General features: G+C 39.0%; 1 protein-coding gene across 20 annotated transcripts in view; it reads right to left on the bottom strand.

The window, feature by feature from the left end:
- LOC124141629 (focal adhesion kinase 1-like) overlaps window positions 1-14,612 on the bottom strand; it is a 166,659-nt gene that overhangs the window by 85,030 nt on the left and 67,017 nt on the right. Inside the window, exon 1 of one of the 20 annotated variants that reach the window (XM_048400245.1) lies at window positions 9,731-9,804. The exons of 15 other annotated variants lie outside the window; for them this stretch is intronic. In XM_048400245.1, coding sequence (XP_048256202.1) covers window positions 9,731-9,781 — 51 coding nt within the window. In that variant the 5' untranslated portion in view covers window positions 9,782-9,804. Of the gene's footprint in view, window positions 1-4,273; window positions 4,297-8,048; window positions 8,088-9,309; window positions 9,375-9,631; window positions 9,694-9,730; window positions 9,805-14,612 lie in introns of those variants that run through there. 4 more of the 20 variants (XM_048400244.1, XM_048400253.1, XM_048400247.1 and 1 more) reach the window with 4 other exon arrangements.

The following is a 14,612-nucleotide window of genomic DNA, read 5'->3' as shown; positions in this document are numbered from 1 at the left end:
CAGGAAAACAGGCCATTATGGAACCAGCCCACATTGTGAGTTTAGAAAGTAATTATGTAAGGATATCGCAGGATTCGTTTTAAAACCCTCGAGATCTCAACATGCTAGACTATCCCCAATATGAATTAATACACATATTTTCATTGAATGGAATATTCATGAATTGGGTAATATGAAGCATCCAGACTGATTTCAATCCCAAGGAACATGACATGACTCAGTAAGCTGTTGGAAGTCCAGCAAGCAACAAAATATCATCTAACAACAACATTCTTTCTTCCATATGGCCAATACCTGAAACAGGTGAGAAAGAAGGTCAGCATAATGGCCAGGTAAGTCCCACTTCCATTCACGTGAACAATCAGGTGAGAGTGACACCTGGTGATTGGTAACAATGGAGGCATGTCCAGCACAACACGACACCATGAACAGCCTTCTATGTTATATACACTGCACAGTAAACTCCAAGTGACAGATGATGTTTCTGTTTGAAATGGAAACGTCCGCCATTGATATTTAAACAGAATATAATCTAATACCCAGAACAATATGGTAATCTCACCATTATATGGCCTCAATGGGTTAGAACATATTATCATACCTAATACTATTCGTGCTTTCATATTCGGGACAGCGTTGTTGAGATGGTTTGAATGGAAATCAAACGATGTTCATTTTCCCTTTTACATCTCACAGTGAGGCAGCCAATTATACAGGACTTACTTCTTACTGTATCAAAATAAAACATCCCAAAATGGGAAAATATCCGCTCTGAACCAGTTTGTACTTCACTATCGTAATTGATCATTTTTCTCACAGGTCCAAGTTACATATATCAATTTGTAAGTACTTCCAAAAGTGTTGGCATGACGATTGATAATTATGTCAGTGGAACTGGGTCACACCATCATATCAGTCTCATTAGGACAGCCCAGTCTGTGTCCACACCCAGAGTACAGCCACACGAAACCCACCACACTCGGCCAGGGGCACCTGCTTCTCATAAGACTGGGCAGTGCTCAGGATAACGTCTTGAGCCATTGAGTGTTTACTCACACATGATCTTTCTCATTGAGTATATTAATATTTTTCTTTGGCATTCAATGTTTACCCACTTGAGTCAAGTCTGTTGGGCATTTTGAAAACAATGAATAGACATTTTTATAGAATAAACCTGCTCTAAGTATGTCACATGACATTATAGGCCCTAACTTCCATAAGTAACTAAGCTCCTCACAATAAGTAACCAAGCTCCTCACAGTGTTAGACAGTTCCCAGAGCTTCCTACCCTGCGGCCACAACCATGCATGGTGTTGCAACCCACTGACCTGTATGTTTACAAACAAGTGATGAATGTCCAGACACCGAATATTCTTCCCCCAGCTATTTGTCTTTGTCAATTGGAGTGAGTGAGTGAGTTTGGTTTTACGCCGCGGAGGGACACCAGAAATGGGCTTCACACATTAAACTCATGTCGGGAATCAAAACCAGGTATTTGGCGTAACGAGCGAATACATTAACCTGACCGCCCCTTTTGTCAATTTCTATTTCATTTCAACTACCATGTAGTTTGTATAGTAACAAGATGAGGGGAAATTGGTGTTTTTCTAAACTCAAACCAAGCTGAATAAACAACCAAAATGTAAATTCATCTAGGAAATAGTATGTCAATGGTAAACCTTTTAAAAATTCACTATTACGGCATTCCCATAGAAATACACATAAACATGTCACTCCATAAGGGCAGATTTCAAGATCCATGTCATGTCCGCTCGCACACCAGTGGTAGCCGAGACACTGCAATAAGTGAGATGCAGCCATTGTGTGTATTGTCCACTGTAGTATAGCTCATGCAGGTGATGTCTGCATTTGATCATTAAATAAGGATTTAAAAGGAAAAACAGGTATGTATGCTGAAAAAGCCACATTGGACAATTATGCAAAGTATGTTATATTATTGGTTTTCTTGACATTATCTTGAGTATTTCAAGGAAGCAACTCAAATTGATTTAAAAAATGGTAAATTGACTGGCATGTTATACGCAGATAATCTGGAGGCAGGATATACGAGTATGTTATTACACATTGTATGTACATGTCATCTCTCCATGAGGCAGCCTTGGCCTGTGTTCCCAGCCATGACTACAATCAACCACCTGATCTGCTCCACCAGCAGACAACAGTAGGTCACTCACAGAGTAGTCCAGGTGCCGACCTGGCGTTATCTAACCCACTGCCAGAAAGTGGATCTTGTAAACACTAACTGACCCACATTTGTACAGCGTTATATATCTCTTACTGTCTTCAGTTCACAAAAATGAAACTACAAAAGACATGCCGTCTACCTAATGGTTGAGTGGTAACATGTCATATTTGAGATTACACTTTCTTGGTGAAGTACAATTCTTTGGTGTTGCTCCATCTGGGATTCAAACTCAGACTTTCAGATTAGGAAATCTAGATTCCAGCACACAAAAACAGCATCCTGACCCACTCAGTCAGAGAGACTTCCACAAAATGGAAGTCCGACAACTTGTAGTTTAGATCACATACTTTGTGTATCCCTCATGTTAAAGTGGTTACAAGCGGATCGATGCTCATGATGTCAATCACTGGACTGTCTGGTCCAGACTCGGTTATTTACAGACCGCCGTCTGGCGTCATATAGCTGGAATATGTTAAACAACAAACAAACAAACAATAAAGTGGTAGTCCACCAGAATACTGAATATTACTTGAATCAGACTGGCAGACTATGGTAATTTAAAACACTGTTGTGTCATGTGTCTAACAGAAGGTGAATACAACATGAATTACAACCATCCACATACAAATACACAATGTATCGAGTGTATGGTATCAAGAGCTGAAACTGAGATCACATGGGTCAATCAACAGCTTCCATGGGTGTCAAACATGTTATGATTAAGTCTTGCATGTACTTCACAACATGTGGACAAACACCCAATATATATAATAATCACCTTCCTATGGGGAACACGGTAACCTCGTCAGCACATGGCATGTTAGCAACAGCATCCCTCTTACATCTCAGTTTCATTATTAATACAGATATTGATTTCCAGCAATACATGCAACACTGTTAATGAATGCATTACATTTTCAACAATGTAACAATATCACCACTTTTGAAATTGAAACTAATAGCATTGTTCTTTGAAAATATATCAAATGCACAGTTTCCAGAGTGGATACTGATTGATTCACTTTCCCATTCAGTGAGCAGCACATCAATGGTGATGATTACAAAACACAACAGGTATTGGACGAAATCATATTCAACCAAACCCCAAACTCTTCCGCATATCCCTGGACCAAAGGACAGCAAAATCGTCTAGGTATGTGAGTCAGTTAGTCATCAGGTCCTGGTCATATCTATTTGTATTTCAGAAAAAATTATTCTTCTCCCACCACCTCCCCTGACCAAACAACAAACAAAACAAAACAAATCACATTGAACCAGTTTGTAGTCTGAGTTAACATACAGCAGTCATGACATCAATCTAATTGTAACAGAAAAATATTTCACCATAAGTCTTTGCTATTTCTGAAGTGACAATGATAACCTTTTTACATGTGACACTACAGGGGTCTACAGGATTTTATGAGCTGAACATTCAAGCACACTTTTTCATCTTGGGGTGTAAAAGCTGATTCAACTTTAAAACTTCTCTGCTATTACAAAGTAGACACAATTTATGGATAACAACTTCTTTAATACTGTAAAAAGTGACGTTTCGGTATAGATCCTTATACCGTTGTCTTGTTTGACAACGGTATAAGGATGAATACCAAAACGTCGCTTTTTACAGTATTAAAGAAGTTGCTATCCATAATTGTGTCTACTTTGTCATCCGTCAACTTCTAAGTAATGCCTATCAAACAGTTCATCCTCTGCTATTGACACACAAACTGCACAGTACTATCTCCAACAACTACTATTGATCATGAGCACTCCTACACTGCAGCAATATTCCACTTCATACCCTGACCGAGATACCAATGTCGATGTAAACACCCACGAGCTTACGCAACCAATGTTTCCCAGAAAAGCATGAACCACACAGAAAACAACAAACCCAAACAGAACATGGCACTAAACAGACCCTATTGCCAGGCAAACAACAGACACAGAAGTAACAAACCTGCCATTGCATCAAACTCTACAGCTACAAAATACAACATAAAACTTTCAATCCACAAGAGGAATCAAATTTGATGGAGATCACCCACACTCTAACTCAGAGGTTACCTTCAAAGAAGTGCCTGTCTGTGGAATACCAATTAGTAAGGATCCAAAGAGTCTGCAAGCAACAGTGTGTTGGTTCCGTGTTCAGAGGAGAGAATGACTTGTATGCTGTGCTACAAAATCATCTCCCTTACCTTGGCACCCTGACAGACAAGCAAATTGGTACAGAGCATGATGTTGATATGTTTGGATGGTTTGGCGATTGATGATGTCACACAATTCACCGAGAAAAAATAAACCTTGACTACTGGCAGAACGATGTTGACAATGAAAATAAAACCTACCAAGTTTAATAACATTACTTTTGGTGTAAAATTCTCCATAGAAACCAGGTTCTGACAGCAATAACTTAGTGAAAAATGATAGGTGAGCATGCACTGAAACAACAAAATTGGAATTGGTACCAACAAGGCTGGACGTACATATACATAAATGTAGCGACACAATGTTAATCACAATGTTTCGTTGCTGCCACTAGCACACAGAGAAAAGAAGCGAGGTTTTCCTGCCTCATGTATGTGAATGATACTATTACTTGCACAACTGATTATGGATTGTTGACAGCGAAGAGGGCTTTGGTTGAAAGTTTTAAGATTTTATAGTGTGATGACAGCCAAATTACAGGACTAATGGCACAGAGGTAGCATATTCACAAGAATTATTGGAATTGATACTAACAAGGCTGAACATATAAATCCATAACTGTAGCTGCCCAACATGAATCAATGGTAAAATGAAAGCCAATACTTGGTGTCCCTCGCCATGAAATGACAAGAATGTTGCACAAACCGATACTAACTTACTCTTTAGAAGAGTTTGACTAAATGGAGCACTACTACTGGTACTCAACAGCAATCATGACATCCAATCACCAAAATTGTGCCCTGGGATGAGAGTAGATGGGATCTTGAAGGACAGTTCCTGTCCTGGAATGCCCATGCATTAAATAATTTGTGAGACAAATCCCGAAAACTGCAAATTATCTTTAACTGATAAAAGTTTTCACCACTTAAAGTTACTTTTTTGTTTAAAGTATCATATCTCCTTTTTTATCCGATATAAGACTTTTTCAACTTGCTAGTGAAAATCTAAAGGGGTTCAAACTAAAATAGAGGTTACAACACACGTGTGTCAGATACCATTTATCTTACGAGTTGTTAAAAAACGTATCTAACGAGCTCAATGTTCAAAAAGCAAGAAGCCTATTCCATATCGTTGATAGAAGACTTCCTTCACAGACAGACAACTACCCTCATTATAAAGGTATCACAGCATATCAACAACATGGTTGATCAGCAGTGGGCCGCACACACTGCACCAGATGGTGCGTTGCTAACACTAAGGTAAGAACATGTCTACCAAAAGCTTGTGTTTTTCAAGTGCTCCAGCAACGTCAGGTAGCAGGCACAAACTGCTGTAGTTGGGGAGATGGAAGACGAGTTATCTGGCTGAGTAATTCCAACAACAATTATGGTGACCCTGACCTACTCATCAGTTCCTTAACCAATTGGAAACTCTCCAAACCCCCAAAGTCATACTCTGTGTAACAAAGACACACCTTGATGCAGCTTCCAACCATCTCACCAAGGTAAGGTTTCAAGCTAGACCAGAGTGAGAAAACATCACCCCGACTTAATGTTGTCAGTACAGTCAGTCGAGTGACCTAGTATTACTCAGTGCCAAAACACCAACCTCCCTCCCAATGGTGCTGACTTACAGCACTGCATGGAGTGTGTTTATCCTGGCTTGGCGTTCTCCAGTTGGGTCGGAAAACGTGATCTGCACCACCTTGTTTTGATAGATGTCAGTATGCCTTCATCCTTATGATTTATCACAGATTCTGTGTTGCCACTATGATGCATGCATGTTTACTTCAGTAGAGTATATCAAGTGTCAATGCTACCTACTGGGACATCATATCATGTCATATATCATGTCATATATCATATCATATCATATCATATCATATCATATCATATCATATCATATATCAGTGAGTGAGTGACTTTGGTTTTACGCCGCTTTTAGCAATATTCCAGCAATATCACGGCGGGAGACACGAGAAATGGGCTTCACACAATGTACCCATGTCGGGAATCGAACCCGGGTCTTCGGCATGACGAGCGAATGCTTTAACCACTCGGCTACCCAACCGCCCCTGTCATATATCAATAGTCTTGAATTAGCTTGTTTGTTTGTTGTTTAACACCCCACTTAGCAGTATTCCAGCTATATGATGGCGGTCTGTACACAATCAAGTCTGGACCAGACAATCCAGTGATTGACATCATGAACATCGATCTGTACTACTGGAATACGATACGATCCAACAACCAAGTCAGCGAGCCTGACAACCCAATCCCGTTAGTCACCTCTTAAGACAAGCGTAGAGCTAGACTGTTCCATACATGTGAGTGAGTTTTGTTTAACAGCACTTTGAACAGTAACTAGTTATATCACTGTGTGCCAGCGTGATGTGAAAGGAAACAAAAAGTGATGCAGGTTTTTGGCGTTTCATAACTTTCACGAAACTAATGAGTGAGTGAGTATTGACGCCAATTTTAGCAATATTCCAGCAATAACACGGCGGGGAACACCAGAAATGGGCTTCACACATTGTACCCATATCGGGAATCGAACCCGGGTCTTCGGCGTGACTAGCGAACGCTTTAACCACTAGGCTACACGACCGCCCCATGAACCAGTGAACAGGCATGGTGCTGACAAATATAGAATCATACTCAGGGAGAATCTGGTATTCGAACCCACTATCTTAGACTTCTGGCACAAGTGGACTAAAATGGACTATATGACCCCATACTCACCACAAGCCTAAGCCAATGCCGCACAATAACAGCTATAACTCTCCAGCCATGATATATCACTTTCGAAAGATAAACCCTAATACTAAATTAACATCAAGTGAAAAGGTGATCACTGAAACTTCCCACATAAACATTCTCCATAAATGACATAAGAGGAATAGGGAGTACTGAGGTGTGAAGTGTTGAAATTGATGTCAAAACATGTCTGACATGCAAGGTTTGTTGTTAATTTTCATGTCAATATTTTTCTTTTCCATGCGGATGTCACATATTTGTATCCATACAACACATTTCCAACAAAAACTAAGACAAGTTCCAAATGAACCTTTCAGAATAGTTCGTATCTGCAGGATCTGTTTCCACATGACGTGCCTGAATTAAACCAACACATCCGTCAAAACCAAAAACACGGACAGAATCAATGTAATAAATTTCAAAATCATTTCGTAAAAGTATTCATGCATTACAAGGTCATGACTTATGCCAGATTTCCACAAAACATTCTGCCCAGATTCGAAGTCCTCCCTCTCTGGAACCTGACTCTTCAATGACCATGCATGTCCCTGGTCGGATCAACGCACGTGGAGTGAAATTGTAATCTATTTCCCATTTTCTCAGAGCGGTTGTAAAAATCCTTTTCCCAGATGACATTAATAAAATCTTTTTTCCACATGTCATTTGTAAATCCATTTTCAAAACGTAATAATCCAATGCTCCATACACAACACCACCAATTTATCAAACAGCACCGTCACATGGCACGCAAGAACACGAGTACTTCCTCTTCAACTACACCGACCTCCATTTCTCTCCCTCCACATGAATGAACATGGCAACTGATGAGCACAGCACAGACACATTCCCGAAAACATGCAGCAATTAAACTTCCCAAAACTGGTGATTAAAGGAAATTAGGATGATTGTTGTGGAAAATGAAGAGCGCATATACGTACAAGTGCACACCCTTCGCATGTCATGTTCAACCCATGAGAAGCCTTCTTCTAACAATCGTATGGAATGTGGGAAAAAAAATGTTGTGACATAGCTTGCTCTGCTGTAGTGTGAGTTGAACATCTGGTGAATATACTCAACACTGGCATCTGTTGTACAATATAGTCCGCCAATGCCAAGGCCTGGTTTATTACCAATGTTGTTGAGGGAAACTACAAGAATTTGGTTAGAACTCCAGGAACGGTTACAAGAATGTAGCAGATCATATATGTCATTTGTACCTGTTATTCGAGCATGTAAGCCAGTTTAGTTCAGGACTAAATTAGCATGCAAAACATTTTTTTTCTAAGAAATAATAAACATATTAATAAAAAAAATTGTGATGAAACCTGTTCAATTGTGACTGTGAAATGAATGAATCAGGAAAAGGTAATCGTAAAAAATACTAAATGGCACTTCCTACCCAATTTAAGGTTGGTTTGTTTGTTTGCGTGTTTGTTTGTTTGTTGTTTAACTCCGCACTCAGCAATATTCCATCTATATCACTGCGGTCTGTAAATAATTGAGTCTGGAACAGACAATCAAGTGACTGACATCTTGAACATCAATCTATGAAGTTGGGATACAATGATATGCATCAACCAAGTCAGCGAGCCTGACCACCAGATCCTGTTAGTCACCTCTAAAGACTAGCATTGGTTGCTCAAGACCAATTCTAACCTGGATCTTCACAGGCCTCCTGCCCAGTGTTTGAAACTTGCTAAGATAAGTAAGACGGATTATTTTTTACAAAAAAAAACATGTTTCAGCTGACTTGTTTAATTCTAAACCAATTAATTTTTTTCCAAAATGAAGTACATTTATTTTAATCATTATAACTGTTTCCATTTATGTGTTTAACATTATATACAATAGCAAGTGTAACATATCCTTTGTTAAAATTTGATAATCAATGCTACAATATTGGTACAAATGCAGCAGCTGAATATTACAACACTACACACTGACCAAATCCACTCCACTCATCCTTTCAACATGTCTGCATCAGCCATTACATAAATGGGACAATTCCATGAGCATTTAAGTGATACTACCCACAGACTAGTGCAACTTAGACTGACAAACCAACTCCCATGTACCCACCAACATGCTCAACATCCAAAAATGACAACATCTTTCCAGTAATCACAAAATTACACCAAACCCATCAGAAACCTATTTTGTCTTGTCTAAGACAGCAACAATCTCGCCCTGTTAACTCACCCAAGATAGGATAGTTCACTTTTCCTACAGAATCCTGCATGTTCCTTGTACTTCCTGTTTATTCAGCGTAGGAAATCTCAAACCTTGCCTGGGGTCACAGTGACATCAACAACCATATAAGATTTAAATTTTGAATTCCCAGGCCGATACCAACTCAACAATCCCAGACAGACATGAGTGACACACCAGTCACATATATTTGCCCTACATAACGAACATTCCTTTCTACTTCAAAATATTAATATTTTATCAGCTAGTTCATGTCCCACATTGTCCAAACTTATTCAAAATGTAAAAAGAAACGAAAGAATCTCACACTCACTCCAATGAGCCCAATCACCTGATCTGCATCTAAATACTGATGCACAGTGTACATTCAGTGCATGGATTGTGTCCAAATGCAAAGAATATTGATTTTTACCTTACTTAGGTCTTGCTGCACAATTAGCTGTACTTCCTCCTCAGCGAGCATTGTCTGAGTGCAGCTGAGGACCCATACACTGTGCACAGGTTGAGATTCAAGCTTCGTTTTTATTTGTGTGGAAAGCTGTCCAATGCATAGAGCCGCCAAAACAGATACACGTCATTTGCATTTTGGGGGGGAAATAAGGGCGGTGGGGTAGCCCAGTGGTTAAAGCATTCGCTTGTCACGCTGAAGACCTGGGTTCGATTCCCACATGGATTTCTGTGTAAAACCATGTTCACTCACTTAAGAGACAAGTAAAGAATATAGGGCTGCCAAAACAGATAAATGTCATATGCACTTCAGGGGTAAATAACAAAGAATGAGTGAGTGAATATGGTTTTACACCGCTTTTAGCAATGTTCCAGCAATATCACGGCAGGGGACACCAGAAATGGGCTTCACACATTGTACCCATGTCGGGTATCAAACCCAGGTCTTGGGCGTGATGAGTGAACGCATTAACCACTAGGCTACCCGACCTTCCCAAATAACAAAGAACAGCGAACTAGCATTAAAGAGAGAAAATAAGTGTCTTGGTTTACTAAGAAAACACTTGAAAACATCAATAGTTGCTTTATACAAATCAATAGTTATTATAAGGAGATAATGATAACGACAGAAAAAACTACAAGATACCGTATTTGACATAATAAGCGCCCAGGGAGCTCTCAAACTTAGAAATAGGGGGCTCTTATTAGAATATTATGTTGGTGAAAAAAAAAGTTGAAAGATAAATTTCGTGGTTTATGCTGACAGCCTGAAATGTTTATGTACGACAGATATATTTCTCCAGAATTTAATTTCCCATAATTAAGGGTGCATATAAAATATATATTATACTCGAATAAATAAGTATTGTGTACATTGTGCAAAATGGGATTGTTCACTAGCCAATATATTAGCCAATATCGCCGTGGGCACTTATTAGAGCAGGGCGCTTATTACGTCGAATACGGTACATCAATTTTGCCATAGTAAGCTAATTACTTGCTTCATTATCATGATTAACATGACTGAGACATATTAACCTGATTGTTAAACATAATCACATTCCCAGAATTCCTAGTCCACCGACTGATTCAATGACAACATGCAGGACATTTGTCACCAACATGCCAGTAATTACAGACCAACATCCTGTTCTTTTGATATGAAAATACAAACACATGTAATGCACTCATCGCCCTTCTCAGTTCTTACTGAAGTTAGTGGAGCTCAAAAGACTAAATTTCTTAATCATCAAAGTATTAGACACACTGTTAAGAGAGCTTTGGAAATTCCAGTATGACAACTATTACATACATTTGTATAATCATAACATCTGAAATGACATTTGTTACTGAAGAAATTCCAGAAAGGTTTCACACAGATTTCAGCAGTTTGAAACCACATCTGTCCGACGACCAGGCCAATGTTCATAATCTGGGGTCCTTTCCACAAAGCGATCCTAGTGTTAAGGTGACTGTAACTACTAGCCTTGCTCCAAGGCTGTACTGAATGTAAAATCCATGAATGTGCAGTAATTCTATCCTCCTAATAGCCAAGTCTAGTTACGTGGACTAAGGACTCTAGTCTCTTACAGGGACAACTTGTTTTTATTATTTACTTTATCTAGAACTTATGATTTAAACTTATTACTATTGCCTTAGAGACTTGTGCAAGTCTATGTACTACACATACTTTGACATAGGCTTACAACTGTTGTAGCGGTATTTCACTTTGTGGAGCATCTACCAGTACCTCAAAGCATCCAGAACCCTAGGCCCCTAATCGTGAAGACCTAGCATCAAGATCACTGTGTCCTCTGACCCGTGAAGATTCCGGGGTAGAATAGGCCTTCAGCAACCCATGCTTGCCGTAAAAGGCGACTATGCTTGTCGTAAAAGGCGACTAACGGGATCCGTTGATGCATGTCATTGATCCCAATTGCGTTGATCGATGCTCATGATATTAATCACTGGATTGTCTGGTCCAGACTCGATTATTTACAGACCGCCGTCATATAGCTGGAATATTGCTGAGAGCGGCGTTAAACAACAAACCAACCAACCAACCAACCGTGTCCTCTATACTACTGCTCCCTGTTGTATGCTGATGTAAGTAAACAAGTCCAATATGTCTGACATCATGACTAAGTGCTCTGTTACTGAAGTCAAACAGAACCACTCCCTTCAACTACATGGCCACAAGTATCCTTCTATACAAACCATTGATTGAAACTGTGAAGTATGGGAACTCGTTGCACATGTTACATACGAACATGTATCAGAGCAAGTTCTTACAAACATTAGTGTTTTTAGCTTCACTCTATCAAACTGACTGAACCCATTAAAAGTATAAATCTCATGATTCAAATACATTCGTCTTTTCAAGTGAGCGAGAGGAGTTTTATATGCAACCATTAGCTATTTCCGAACACTATCGCAATGACCGAGGTAACCAAGAAGCTTACATTGTACCTATCAAGGCGTGTAGCAAGCAAACCAGGTACTTCTGTGTGACGAGACTGTGCTTTAAATACTGGGCTACCCAAAAACCTCATAGTTTTCTTAAGAGATGAAATATTAAAACAAAATATACTGGTTGCACTGTTGATTCACTCAAGAAGCTTCGTGCTTTTCGATATCAGTAAATATAAAACTTCAATGCCAGAGAATTAATCAGTATCAATTATCTGGTGAAATTGCATCCATTGGGCACAAAAGGCAAAATAGTGGTGAATATCATGTGAATGGATCACCGAAAATCACTGTGAATATCATGTGAATGGATCACCGAAAATCACTGTGAATATCATGTGAATGGATCACTGAAAATCACTGTGAATATCATGTGAATGGATCACCGAAAATCACTGTGAATATTATGTGAATGGATCACCGAAAATCACTGTGAATATATTATGTGAATGGATCACCGAAAATCACTGTAAATATATTATGTGAATGGATCACCGAAAATCACTGTGAATATCATGTGAATGGATCACTAAACATGACTGTGAATATAATGTGAATTGATCACTGAAATTCACTGTGAATATCATGTGAATGGATCACTAAACATCACTGTGAATATAATGTGAATTGATCACTGAAAATCACTGTGAATATCATGTGAATGGATCACTGAAAATCACTGTGAATATCATGTGAATGGATCACTGAAAATCACTGTGAATATCATGTGAATGGATCACCGAAAATCACTGTGAATATCATGTGTATGGATCACTGAAAATCACTGTGAATATCATGTGAATGGATCACTAAACACTGTGAATATCATGTGAATTGATCACTGAAAATCACTGTGAATATCATGTGAATGGATCACTGAAAATCACTGTGAATATCATGTGAATGGATCACCGAAAATCACTGAATATCATGTGTATGGATCACTGAAAATCACTGTGAATATCATGTGAATGGATCACTAAACATCACTGTGAATATCATGTGTATGGATCACTGAAAATCACTGTGAATATCATGTGAATGGATCACTAAACATCACTGTGAATATCATGTGAATTGATCAGTGAAAACACTGTGAATATCATGTGAATGGATCACCGAAAATCACTGTGAATATCATGTGAATGGATCACCGAAAATCAGTGAATATCATGTGAATGGATCACCGAAAATCACTGTGAATATCATGTGAATGGATCACCGAAAATCACTGATGACATGAAAAGGGGAAGCAATAACAAAATTTGCATACAAAAGTGTTTGTTGCCTAACGACACTAAAAATAACACCAACACTAATCATAATTCTACTGCATGAAAAGAATAATTACAAAATCTGAAATATAACAGAGGTTGGGAATTTCAACTATTCCCAACCTGCCTCGTCTCTCCATGTTGAGTCTACCGCAAATCTGTATGCCCCCAAACTGAGTCTAAAGCAATTCTGTATGCACCAAACCCATCTGGTAATGTGCCTGTCTTCTGACAGTGCTCTGTTCAAATAAACATAGCAGCAGAGTCTCTCCCCGAACCTGGCAGACAGGCACACTCTCCGCACATGAATTATGGAAACGAGATCCATGAATACACAAACCAACCTGCATAGGCATTAAGTTGGGTCTTTTTCACCCATTCTGCCCACTTGGATGAGGTAACTATTGCCAAAACAGATTCTCAACGAGGGAGATGGTATCAGATAAAGGACAGATAGGGTTATGGATGTTCTGCTGTTTTGTTATGGATGCAGAGAGCCATGTCTCCGGAGTTGAAACTTGTGACAAAGTATGATGGATTGTTTCCAAGTCAAAACAAAATGGCCAGGCACTGCTGTGGTAACATAATGATGTTTCATTCAAATGAACTAAACTATTTATAATAAATGAACTAAACCATTTATTATTTTTTATCAATCATATTGAAGGAATACTTCTGAATACTCTGAAAATAATTACCCATAACTAACGTCATTAAGAAAAAAGATGTACAAAATCAATCTATCTTCCATCAATTCAAGCTGGAAAGTTAGAACCCAGATATCAGGGGAGGTCACTCTAACTGATATGGCTCAAGCTATGCTAATGTTTCCCATGAGCCCCTGCTCATGTGTGTTCTATAGTTCAGTTCATGTGTGTATACCGACAGGCTAAATTACAAAATATTTAACAGCAAGATTCAATTTGAATAAAAGAATGACCTTTTCCTTACATGTCCAGTAAATGTCAGACAAGATGATGTTTTGAACATGGCTGACCTTTCATTTCCCGGGGCACACGGGCTGACCATCCAACATATGCCAGGTGCTTCAGTTGGGGCCAGAGAGGCATCATTTTTCAGGCCAATTAAGTCAATGAGTCAACA

Source organism: Haliotis rufescens, unplaced genomic scaffold, assembly GCF_023055435.1.
Source record: "Haliotis rufescens isolate VD_foot unplaced genomic scaffold, xgHalRufe1.0.p SCAF_2, whole genome shotgun sequence".
Taxonomy (NCBI): domain Eukaryota; kingdom Metazoa; phylum Mollusca; class Gastropoda; order Lepetellida; family Haliotidae; genus Haliotis; species Haliotis rufescens.
This window is presented reverse-complemented; position numbering and strand designations above follow the sequence as displayed.